Source organism: Rhizophagus irregularis, chromosome 1, assembly GCF_026210795.1.
Source record: "Rhizophagus irregularis chromosome 1, complete sequence".
Taxonomy (NCBI): Eukaryota; Fungi; Glomeromycota; class Glomeromycetes; order Glomerales; family Glomeraceae; genus Rhizophagus; species Rhizophagus irregularis.
The window spans coordinates 916,979-929,787 of NC_089429.1; the positions used below are offsets into that span (position 1 = coordinate 916,979).

The window sequence follows — 12,809 nt, forward strand, 5'->3', positions numbered from 1 at the left end:
GTAAATTAATAAGTTTGTGAATTCTAAACTAATCAAGAACCCCCTATGTTAAACACTAAGCTAAAAGCAGTTCGACGCAATGGCACGGTTGGCTTGGAAGGGGTCGTTAGTCCAAAATCCAGTCACTCATTTGACCTAGTCATCGCCGTACCCGCATAAAATTTGTTATCAGAAACTTTTTTACGTGAAATCACGTGACTTTGATTGTGAGATGCGACCCATTTATTGCGTCTCTCATCACATTAATTCTAGCCACTGCCACTAGCGCCTCCGGACTGTATGGGCTCTCTGTCTTAGGTTTCTTTTCTCCTACCTCTCTCTCATCGGTCATACGATTCTTGTCTTTGAGTCATTTTATGAAATCGCAACGTGGTGTATTCTTGCGAAATTTCTCCGCTTTTATGACCCATCCTCAAGAAGTTGTTATGTTTCATAGCCCAGTCTTTCATCTGATCCAGGCTTCCTAGACCTTGTTCTTTGCTCAACATGTACGAAGACTCTGTCCTAATTTGTTGCCATTCCATATCATTGGAAGTTATTGTAAAGATCTCTTCCAGTTCCGTCAGCTTTGCTTTACCTCTGCTATACCTTTGGATTTCTCACTGGGCGTTTGGTATCGATCTTTTTGGCTGCACGATAATCCATTATGACCTCTACAACTTCTTCTGGCACAATATTATCTTGTTTTAGAGGCTTTAACTACTCCCAGTTCTGCATCAACTGAATCTGAATCCAAGTCCGAATCCTCTTCTAATCTCCAATTGATAATCATATCTACTATCACAAAGGTGTAGTTTTTTTGTATTTCTTGACCGGCATATTTGCTAACTCCATGTACATTCTATCGGAAGGTGTCAGTGGCATAGAAATGTTTGCCGATTGGTCAGCTGGTGTTTGCGTATAAGCCATTTTCGTCTTCTCCCTCTCTACTTTCTTCGAAGCCCTACCGTTTTTGTATATCAGAACTTCCGCACCTTCTATATTAAATCCGCACTACCTTCTACTCACTAGGACCCCGAAATATATATATAGAGGTCAGAGGACACAAAAATTTTTTACTAATAGCTGTACGCAAGGGTTTTTAATAAGGTCAGTACGCAAATTTGACACTTAACCTCAAATAGTTAGAAAAAATAAGCAAACCAAGCTTATGACTTAATCATCATGTGATTTGCCGTTGTTTATTATAAATTTTAAATGTAAAACACTATCGTATTGTTTCAATTACATCTTTTCGACCAAAATAACTATAATAATACTGTTTTTCGTTTCCCAGTAGCTTCAATACATTTTCTTCAACTAACACACTAGTTGGTCCAATATGATAAATGATATTAGAAGCAAGATGATGAGCTAAAATATTGCACCCTTCGCTAGTTAAATCACTAAATACATGATGGATTGGAATATAAACATGTAAAGAAATATAAGATATATCATCTAAATTTGTTATTGCTTCTTCAGAATAGCAATGATTGCCATAAGCTTCGAAATAAACTGCAATAACTCTCCCTACACACATTTGATTACCATATATAACGAAAACATAATCTCCTTTAATTAACGGAAAATCCTTTGAGATATTCGCAGTTTCAATATTTGGAACTTTTGGAAATAATAAATTTATATTAGTACTTGACTGCAATTAAAAGATACATAACAAGAAATTATACTCACTTTGAATAAGAGATTGCTGTATCTTCTTTTTAGGTAAAGTTTGCTTTTTTTTTAATTTTGCCAATTCTTCAGCATGAAATTGAGCTAAGGTAATAGACATTTTTTTACGGGTTTCCTTCCATCGTTTTTCACGTTGAGTAACAAATCGTTGCTCTGGATTTTCATTTTTAGTAAAGTAAGCAACAAAATGACTAGCTTTATTCGGCTGTATAGTGGCAATGGCACTGGTTTTTGTAGAAACTGTTTTAAATTTTCGTTCAAGTGGCTTTGAAGTATATGCTTCATGTCTTTGCCGTTGTTGTAATAGAATTTCAAAATTTAAGTTATCTTCTATTTCATATTGAAATCCGGAGTTAACTATATTTGAGAAATTGTTTGATTAATAAAGAATAAATAATAAATTTTAAAGTATAATAAAATTATCACTTACTGCTGTCTCCATTATATAAAACAGAGAGATCTTTTTGAATTTGATCAATTATATTTAGTTGTGAAGACTCTTTTTGGAATAAATTTGATAAATCATCATCATTATTATCACATTCTTCTGTTGAAATACGCTTCATTTCATGAGATGCTTCTGTTAATGCTGTGGTTAGGTCAATTTCAGCGTTTTCAACTTGTTCTTTATCGTTTTCATCATGAAGTTTTCTGCATGACATGGAAACTTCTTTTTCATGAATATTGATTAAAACTTGTAAATTTGGTTCAAGAGCGATATCTGCAGGTTGAATCATTCCAAGAAATTCGGCAAGTTCACAAGCTAAGTAGCGTGAATGCTTTATTGTTTGTGAAATTTGTTCATCTGTTGGCCAAAGTCTCAATATTTCTAATGTTGATTCTTCTAAATTACCAGTATTATAGTCAAAATGATAACCTGTAATAAAATTAATAAAAATTTATTGTTAAAAAAAAAAATAAATAAATAAAAAAAAATTTGTAATTAAATAATATTACCTTGACGAACAGTTTTTTCTTGATTAAAAGATAATTTTTTTGATCTTAAAGCTCTGGAATACTGTGATATTTTAGGAAGTATTTGGATTAAATCTGCAAAATCAAAATCTGGATTTAATTGGCGCGCAATACCAAAAAAGTGTTCCACAGGCTCAGATCCATGAAACCAAGGTAAAAATGGTACTTGTTGATAATATTCACGATGAGCCTTAATTAACAAAATAAGTGATTCACAAAGAGAAATGAAAATAGCAAATGTTTGGTTTGCTAAAAAGTTTTGTCATATTGAAATAAATTCAGGATATTTTTGAGAAAGAGTTTCTATATGGATACGCCATAATTGAATGAAAAAATAACCAGTCATAACCATTCTAATTCGTTCAAGTGGTGCAATATTACGGTTTAGATAACTATCAATGATTTCTCCTTTTATAAATAAAAAATAAATGTTAAAATTAAAATTAATTTTTAAAATATTTATATAGTATACAATTAATATTACCAATTACAAAAATATAAATAGCAAATCCTTCCATTCCAATTTTAACTTTATAATCAGCTGTTAAACATTGTCGAAAATTTGAAGAACAAAAGGTTCGATAAGCAGCTGCATCATCTTGACGGTCCAGATTAATAACATCATTCTTATACATAATAGAATCATATTGATTAATAAGTTGTAAAAAATGATCAAATCGGGCTGAAGAGTTGCCAAATGTTAATAATCGTGCTCCTGACATTATGGCATTTCTTGCTGTCTTTTTTGCGTGTTTTGGATCCTGAATCCTTACTACAGGACCAACATTATTAAAAATTGGACAAGAAAAGTTAATATTAAATTGAGGTTCTTTAATTATTAACTTTTCATTTGTTTGAATGTTTAAAATTAACTGTTGTGCTTGAAATTCTGTTATTGCACCATCAGATCCTAAAGAGAGTATACAAAGACCAAGTTGTGGTGCAATTCCTAAAACTAATTGTTTATGTAATTGCGATATTGCATTTGCAGTCTCAGTTCCTTTATTCGGAATTAAAGCAATAACTACAGGAGGAAATGCCGGTAATGGTATCTGTTTTACAATAAAATATATAAATTAGAAAATTAATAATTAATAAATAATTTAAATTAAATTCTTACTTGTAAAATATATGCGCGAACATTCTTAGCCATTCCATTTTCTAGTTTAATTTTATTAATAATTCTTGGAATATCATTATATGTATTAATTTCTGCTTCTTTTTTTGAAAATACTGATCCAATAATACAACCAAGATTAGGAGAATACCGTAATCGTGACTTGAGTTTTGTATTATCGGTCATTGCTGAAACTGGACCATTATAATTTATTGAATCAACTAATCTTTTAAATCTTGCTACATTTTCATAACATAGTTCCGGATTCGTTAAATAATCTTCATTATTTCTTCTTAATTGTCTAATAAATTTAGTTAAAACAATTAGAAATCAAAATTTAAACAATTTATATTTAAAAATATTAAATTAACTAACCGAATTGATTGAAGTGAACGACCTTCTAAATTTTGTCTGAACAATTCTAAGGCCCTTGAACTTATTCCTCCCAAAATAGTTAAAAAATTGGTAAATTCTTCGCTATATTTTAAATTTCTTTTAGATTTGTTATTGATTTTTCGTTCAATTGCATTACCCATAACCTCACAAAGACCAGTAAATACTGGCATATCCTTAAAAGCACCTTTTATAGCTTTATTGGCAAGGATAATCCACGGATTCTCTTGTTGATTTTCCGATTCATTATTAAGTGTATTCCAAATGTCACGAAGGTCACAATTCTGAAGATATCGTTTTAAAGGATTGTCTTCCCAATAATATTTGGGCGTAAATTTGATATTATCAGGTAATGGTAAAGGTTGCACTATTCTATTGCGTAAAATTTTATTATACCGAATAAAAGAACACTCATGGCATATATTTCCCTCTTCAGCAACTCCAGTACAACTTTTTGCACGTATTGCATTACCTTATTTAAAGAAATAAATAGTTATTAATAAAGCAGAAATTAATATTGGAGATCACATATTTAGTGAACTACTTACATGATCGGTCGATTTTCCATATAGATTCTGCAAAAAGTGCACGGTTTAATAACCTTTTTTGTTTAGAATTCAATTTTTTTCTATTGAACTTATATGGAAACAGGTTAGGAAAAAGCTCACGTGCAACAATCTCAATACGACGACTACCACCAAACTGTGCAGGAGTCCGTTTAATGTAACTTGATATTTCTGTAGACCGAAGGCCAATACAAATTAATTTTCTTTTTTTAGCATTTTTGCTACTATTTTTATTATCTAATGTTTCATTAATATTAATAGCTAAATATTCATTTTGATCATCTTGATCATCTTGATTTTGATCATCTTCATTTTCTTCATCAATTCGCACTATATCATCGTCATCCATATTGTCATATATATCAGAATCATATTCCTCTTCCTCCTCAATTTGTTCATTTTGTTTTAACTTCGCTGGTTGAAACCAATTATATAATGTTCTTTGACCTTCATCCGCTTTGCAACCAGAACGACGAACATGACGGTCAAGATAGTCCTCTTCCCACTTTCGATTAAGTTTGATTTCTTTGCCACAAATACACACTACTTTTTTAGGATGTATAATACAAGCAACATATTTATGCTTTAAAAGCCTTTCGTAACTGTATTTCCAACTTGACATCTTTCGAAATAAGTAAAAAAAAAGAGATGTATCTATGATATATCTTGCATAACTATGCAGATCAATTAGTATATTTAAATCTACTTATCACGTGCGTATATATATAAATACGTGTATATCAAATTAGTATCAAAAATACGCAAATCAAACCCCTTACTTATAAAAAATTTATCAAAAATACGCAAACTGATAACATGACTTTGGCTAAAAAATCCATTGATTGTACGCAAATCAAAATCTAACCTCAAAAAAAGTTTATATGGTGACGACGCAACTTTGCACCCCACCTCTATATATATATTTCGGGGTCCTTACTCACTGCCGTCTCCATCATTTGTTGCTCAGTAAAATAACATATCACTTTTCAGTTTTCCGTTATTTTAATGATTTTGATGAAAGCAACATGGCCCATATTAACTTTATTTTCGTTGTTATACTTTAAATGTCTGGAAAGTAGTCTTTTGGGTATTTCAATGGAGCAGCATGATGCTATACGTGGGTGGGAGTATAGCGTGCTTACTTTGTAAGCCTGTGAGTACCAGCTTTTGCTGCAGTCTCATGGTAGGGCTGGTTGGGAATTTGGAGCGGTATAGTACTATGCGAGGGTTGGAGCATAGACGCTTACTTTTAGTAAGCTCGTGGGTACCAGCTTTTGCTGCAGTCCTGCGATAGGACCGAAGGTAAGTGCACTTTTTTGTTATTTTCAGCTTTTTATTTTTTTTTATGATTTTTTTTATTTCTTCATTATTTTTAGCTTTGGGCAAAATTTTTATTGGAGCAGCATGATGCTATACGTGGGTGGGAGTATAGCGTGCTTACTTTGTAAGCCTGTGAGTACCAGCTTTTGCTGCAGTCTCACAGTAGGGCTGGTTGGGAATTTGGAGCGGTATAGTACTATGCGAGGGTTGGAGCATAGACGCTTACTTTTAGTAAGCTCGTGGGTACCAGCTTTTGCTGCAGTCCTGCGATAGGACCGAAGGTAAGTGCACTTTTTTGTTATTTTTCAGTTTTTTTATTTTTTTTTATGATTTTTTTTATTTCTTCATTATTTTTAGCTTTGGGTAAAATTTTTATTGGAGCAGCATGATGCTATGCGTTGGGTGGGAGCATAGTGTGCTTACTTTGTAAGCCTGTGAGTACCAGCTTTTGCTGCAGTCTCACAGTAGGGCTGAATCAAAGGTTAGTGCACTTTTTATTATTTTTCAGTTTTTATTTTTATTTTTTGTTATTTTTTTATTTCTTCATTATTTTTAGCATTGGGTATTTTTATTGGAACAGCATAATGCTATGCGTTGGGTGGGAGCATAGTGTGCTTACTTTGTAAGCCTGTGAGTACCAGCTTTTGCTGCAGTCTCACAGTAGGGCTGCTGGACCAAAGGTAAGTGCACTTTTTGTTATTTTTTAGTTTTTTTTTTATTTTTTTTATGATTTTTTTATTTCTTCATTAATTTTAGCTTTGGGTATTTTTATTGGGGCAGCATGATGCTATGCGTTGGGTGGGAGCATAGTGTGCTTACTTTGTAAGCCTGTGAGTACCAGCTTTTGCTGTAGTCTCATAGTAGGGCTGGTTGGTTGTGGTACAGCATGGTGCTATGCGTAATTTTCATGGGAGGAGCATAGTGCGCTTCTTAGGAAGTCCCTTGTGGCAGGGCCGTAATACTAAAAAGCGCAAGATTTTTAAAGTGTTGGTCGCACCAATTTTTTGCTATGAGATAAAAAGTTATGAATATAAGTGTTAAAGAATTAAAATATATCCGAAAATAAAGATGTTATTAAGAAATTTATTATAAATCTTGATCTTGAAAGCAATAACATCTCAAAAAAAACATAAAAACAAATACTATTTAATTATTATGATAGAAATTACAGAAATTATTTTGATATACTGTACCATTTAAAATAATTTTCTTTATTAAATTATTATTTGCTATTTGTTATATAATATTGAAATATATGTAATATTGGAAATTTGCTTGTGTATATTATATTATTTTTATTTCATCCTACCATTCTTTTACATATTTACATGTTTTTTATCATTATTTTATTGTCAAATTTATGTATCAAAATTTTGATATGCCCACTATTGCTTTAATTTCTTTTTTTCTCTTTCTTTTTTTTTCTTGCAAATATGATTCTAAAAAGTAATTTACTGTAGACATTTGTGAATAAGTATTTTAAATAGTATTAAAATATCTTAGAAATCTTTTGCTTTAATTTCAAAAATTTCAAATAAAAGTATAAAAAAATATTTTTTTTTTCAAAATATCCAGCAAATTTGTATAAAGTTGTATATGGTTCACTAGTAATGGGAACCTGAAGGTTGAAACATTATAAACATATAAACACCTATGTTAACGTGATTCCTTCTTTGTATGTTTTATATTAATTGAAATTCACTTATAAGTTTAATGGCTACTTTTAAACCATCTCGCTGTATAACCTGTAAATTTCATTCATTGATGTGATGCCAGATATCCTCTTTGGGAATTCATGTTTAAAGAATTCATTCGATGAATATGTTTCCAAAAGATGATTTTTAATCTCTTGTGGATTGATAATTTTCACTTTTAAAACAAAGCGAACGAAAGTTGACAAGAAATTTAAGGCATCATCTTTATCGCCTTGGAAACTCATTTGATCTAACCTATACATGCGACAATTTTTATATATTTCAAAAGTGGAATGGGTTTTAAGAGCCTTTGAAAGTTCATTAAGTATATTTATTTCATTGGGGATATATATCGGAGAATCAATATTTAATTTACGTAATTTTAAAATATCTCTTTCTTGTCTAATATTATTAATTAAAGAACTTACTTTACCCATTCTTCAGACATGATGAACGATCCCATTATACCGTATCTTGTTAATCAACTACTTTAATTCGTGATCCTGAGTCAACTGCAAAAAAAATTCATATATGATTTATATCGATCGTTAGTAATTTTTCTGATACCCAATTTTCATTCCTTAAATAATGAACTCATTTAAGCACTAATATATTTTAATACATATTATTTATCCCGAGTTTCAAATAGTTTATTTTTTAAAACAGTTTTTCGCATAACTTTTAATTTTATTTTGACGCCACGCCAGATTCCTAAAGCTGACTCATGGGATCGCGAATTAACGCAAAATTCGCAGAAATTGTTAAAAGCAAATTTATACGTATTAATATGGATAACGATTCTATGGACTTCTTGCAAATTAGATTTAAAATTCTAAGATAAACGTCTTTATGATTGTAAACCAAAGAAGCCAATAATATTAAGAGATTCGCCTCAATGGTTTGCCAATTAAACAAAGAGCAATGAAAGGTACTTAGATCTATTATCATAGATGATATTTTTAATTTTTATTCATTAAAAGTTACTATATATAGTATTTATTTTTAACATTTTATTCATCAATACTTAATTCCAAAAGAAATTTATGATAAATAGTTAAATTAAGATGGTAGTATAATTCGGTACATAGTATGCTCTTATGCAATATTTTAATTTGTAGGATGAAAAAATGAAATTCATTAAACAAAAATATTAATTATCCTCTAAATTAAAGTATTTAAAACTTAGGATTAATTCAAGTGATTTAAATGTATTTAAAAATTCTATTAAAATGTTATTAATTAGTGATATATTAAATGCAAGAAGAATATAAAAAATATTTTATTTGTATAAAGAAATATATTATGAAAAGGGTTTATGTACTTAGCGAATTTAGATCTTTCTCTTGAAAGACGAAGAAGATTAATTTATGATAATAGTCATGATTTTGCAAATAATTTTAGATTTATTTATTAATAAAAATTCACTTTATAATTCTCATATTATATACGACAAACAGGGCGGGCATCTCTATATCATCATGAATTTTGATGATGTCACATTAGAAAAGGTGTCTATTTATTATATTAATGAAAACTTTTATATAAAAATTCTACAGATAACATTATTCCAAAAATCAAATATTATTGAGTTTACTGATATATATGGTGATTTAGAACTATTTATTAAATTTCGTATGCGGCAAAATTTTATTATTATTTTTAATTTTGTAGAAATTTAACGGCATTAAATTTAATAAATTTTGTAGCATAATTTATATATTAATTTGTGGCATTAATTTATTAAATTTTATGGTACAACCTTTTCATTATCAGAGATTTAATAAATTAAATATGAAATTAATAACCTGTATTATTGAACGGATTACTGTATTATTTTTACTACCCCTATAACAAAAGAATGTCCGCTGAAAATGTCCGGAAAATGAAAATGTCCAGAAAATTGCAATATTCCGGACATTTTAAGGACACCAGACCTGAGCCCTCCTAGACATTTCTGGACATTTTCCGGAATTCACAATGTCTCGGCGTCCGGAATATTGCAATTTTCCAGGCATTTTCCGGATACCTGAATATTTTCTGAACATTTTCTGAACATTTTCAACGACAATTTCTAGACATTCTTTTTTTATAGGAATAGATTGTATATAGTATAGGGAATATTTATACAAAGTTTCAAGTTTCGCCTACGCAGCCACGCGTATTCACCTTCGCCCATCAATTTTTTTCCGATGACTTCATATCATCACACAATGATGCAATTTAATTTATTTTGTTATAATAATAATATGTTTAAATATGATTTTATAATGATTTTCATAATATTTTTACTAATATTTTACCAAGTTATTTAAGAAATTCGTCATATGTTATATGTGATCGACAAATGATCTGCAAAGTATGTCTGAGAATAGATAACAAGAGATCGGCGTGCCGGAATTACTTGTGTTTATTATCAAAAAAAGGAACGATTCACATATTATTTTTATTTCTATTTGTAGTACAACATACGTTACGAAAAATTAATAAATTTTGTTCCCAATTGTGAAATGAAAGCCGCTTCTCTTTCTTCGCCAACATGGCATGCTCAAAAATATTTACAGGATATTTGCCCGAATTAACAAATGAAATTATACAAAATTTTAGAAAAGATTTTTCAACATTACATTCGTGTATTTTAGTTAATAGATTTTGGTGTCGTTTAGCGATTCCATTATTATGGGAAGATCCATTTTCAATTCCTTCCCAAAATTATCGTTGTATTGAAATTTATTTACATTTTTTAAATGAAGATAGCAAAGCAAAATTTAATGAATATGAAAATATTAAAATTTTAATACCTACAAATACATTATTTAATTATCCTAGTTTTACTAAATATTTAAGTTTAAATAGTATTTGTTCTTCTGTTGAAAAATGGGTTGCTACTTTAGTGAATGATAATCGTGAGAACCTAGAGAGATTAGTTTATAGGTCATTATTTGAAGTATTACTTGAAAATGAAGGAAACTTACACTCTTTTGAATTTGTAATGTCTAGGAATGGTAGTAGTATTTGTACACATTTTAATAATACTATGGAATTGATTTTACAACATCCAAATTTTATTTGCAATATTAAAAATTTGGCATTACATATTTTTCATGATATTTTCCTTCAAAATACCATAAATATCATTCCCTTTTTAAAATTTTTATATTCTAATTGTAATTCAATCTCATCAATTATTTTTCATTTTCGTATATATAATGTTGATAATTTTTCATTAATTGAAAAATGTTTATCACAATTAATTATTTCTCAACATAATCTCAAAATAATTTCATTTATTGCTTGTAGTACTATTTTATATAAACCATTTTTATCATTAAAAAATTCTAATTGTTCAGATACTTTAAATACAATTATATTTGATAGTATTGACTTTAGAAATGTAATTACAGTTTTACAAGAAGTATTTGATCAATTGAATGTTTTAGAATCAATTCATATTCTTTATTGTTATTCTTTAAATTCTGATTTTGTTCAACAAATTATTAAGGTTAATAAACCTTTTAAATTGAAATCTTTATTTATAGATGAAATATTACACATTGAATCATTACAACTTTTATTACAAAAATGTGGTGATTATTTAGAAAATTTTGAATATGGATATATGATCAAAAAGTATGAAGAATCAAGACGACAATTACTTAAATTAGTTATGAAATATTGTACAAAAATTATATATTTTACTTCAGATAAACCTGATGATATTAATATTTATTTATTAATTGAAAATATTGGACAAACTATCAATTATCTTACTATTCTAATGGATGCTAGCAATAAATATAATTCAATTGTATTACAAAATTTAGGACAAGTTCTTCCTTCTAAATTAGAATATTTATATTTGTCACTTTCATTTAGTAATGATTTTGAAACATTTTTAAAAAATTCTCAAAATACTTTTATTAAGAAATTATTAATTAGAAATATGTTAAAAGATGATAATAAAATTGTTTTATTTTATATTAAGGAATATATTATGAGGAAGAAAAGGGTTAAATATTTGGCTTTTTCAGAATTTGTTCCTGGTTACTCTTACACGGAAAAAGAATTGTTTTTCTTAAAAGATGAGGTAAATGAATTTAAATTATATAATATTATAGTACAAAAGCATCGAGATTTATATATTTCTCAACATGATATTGTTAATATTAATATAGAATATTAATAGAGGATAGCGTGTTATCAAACCTTTGCATGTATATTTTAAAAATTGAGGATATATTATAATTTATTAACGTTACAATGGTAATTTTTTCGATCTATTAAATTTTAATTGGACTATTATTTTTTTTTATTTATATTATAAATAATAAATACTTTAAATGAAAATATTTAATATTTAAAAAATTATAGAAGATATAATTTATTTTTAACTTGATGATAATTTAAATGTTATTCCGGGAAATTTGATAGACGTAAGGCTCATATTTGTCAATTATCAATTATCTATATAACTAAGCGATATTTAGTTTACATCCATATTAAATAATTGAATTGTGTAACATGAAACCCGTGATGTATCTGCGCCGTGTTAGGATATTTTGATTATCAAGGTCATGTGCACGTTCCGATAGCCGTTTTCTTTTTTTTTCCATTGATGGTTAACAGCCTTTTTTTATTTTTTATTTTCTCTTTTTCTAGTTTTTGAGAACTGGATTTACATTCTAGCTTTTAAAAACCGGGATTTTTCTTCTTTTAAAAAAAATTTTTTTTTAATTCTCTTAAGTTCTGTTTTAAAACCTGAATTTCTAAAAATTTTTTCTCTTACTGCCTGTTCTTTTGAGACTGGCTCTTTTTAATAATATTATTTTCTTTCACGGTTTTATAATTTTTTATTTTTTCTTTATTCCTTTTTGTTTTTTTTTGTTCTTTTCCCCTTCAGGTTTGGATCAGTGATCGTATTGACACTGCTAAGCCCTTTTTTCCCATTTTTATTTATAATGATTTTTTTTTCATTATTTTTTTTTTTACCGAAAATTATATTGCCTTTTCACCTTTTAGGTTTGGATCGGTGATCATATTAAAATAATTTGTTTGATTTTATTCAATTGG

The 12,809-nt window shown here is 28.5% G+C and overlaps 3 protein-coding genes across 3 annotated transcripts; 1 reads left to right on the forward strand and 2 right to left on the reverse strand.

The window, feature by feature from the left end:
- Nucleotides 1–320: 320 nt before the first annotated feature.
- Nucleotides 321–524, reverse strand: OCT59_000160 (uncharacterized protein; the record flags this gene model as incomplete). The annotated part of the gene is made up of 1 exon (XM_066138634.1): nt 321–524. One exon carries the CDS (start codon nt 522–524, stop codon nt 321–323), a length of 204 nt encoding a protein of 67 aa, XP_065988113.1.
- A 7,247-nt stretch (nt 525–7,771) lies between these two features.
- Nucleotides 7,772–8,179, reverse strand: OCT59_000161 (uncharacterized protein; the record flags this gene model as incomplete). Its single annotated transcript, XM_066138635.1, has 1 exon — nt 7,772–8,179. One exon carries the CDS (start codon nt 8,177–8,179, stop codon nt 7,772–7,774), a length of 408 nt encoding a protein of 135 aa, XP_065988114.1.
- Nucleotides 8,180–10,258: 2,079 nt separating this feature from the next.
- On the forward strand, nt 10,259–11,922 carry OCT59_000162 (uncharacterized protein; the record flags this gene model as incomplete). Its single annotated transcript, XM_025332014.2, has 1 exon — nt 10,259–11,922. The coding sequence occupies exon 1, from the start codon at nt 10,279–10,281 to the stop codon at nt 11,920–11,922; it is 1,644 nt and encodes a 547-aa protein (XP_025178669.1). The 5' UTR covers nt 10,259–10,278.
- Nucleotides 11,923–12,809: the final 887 nt, after the last annotated feature.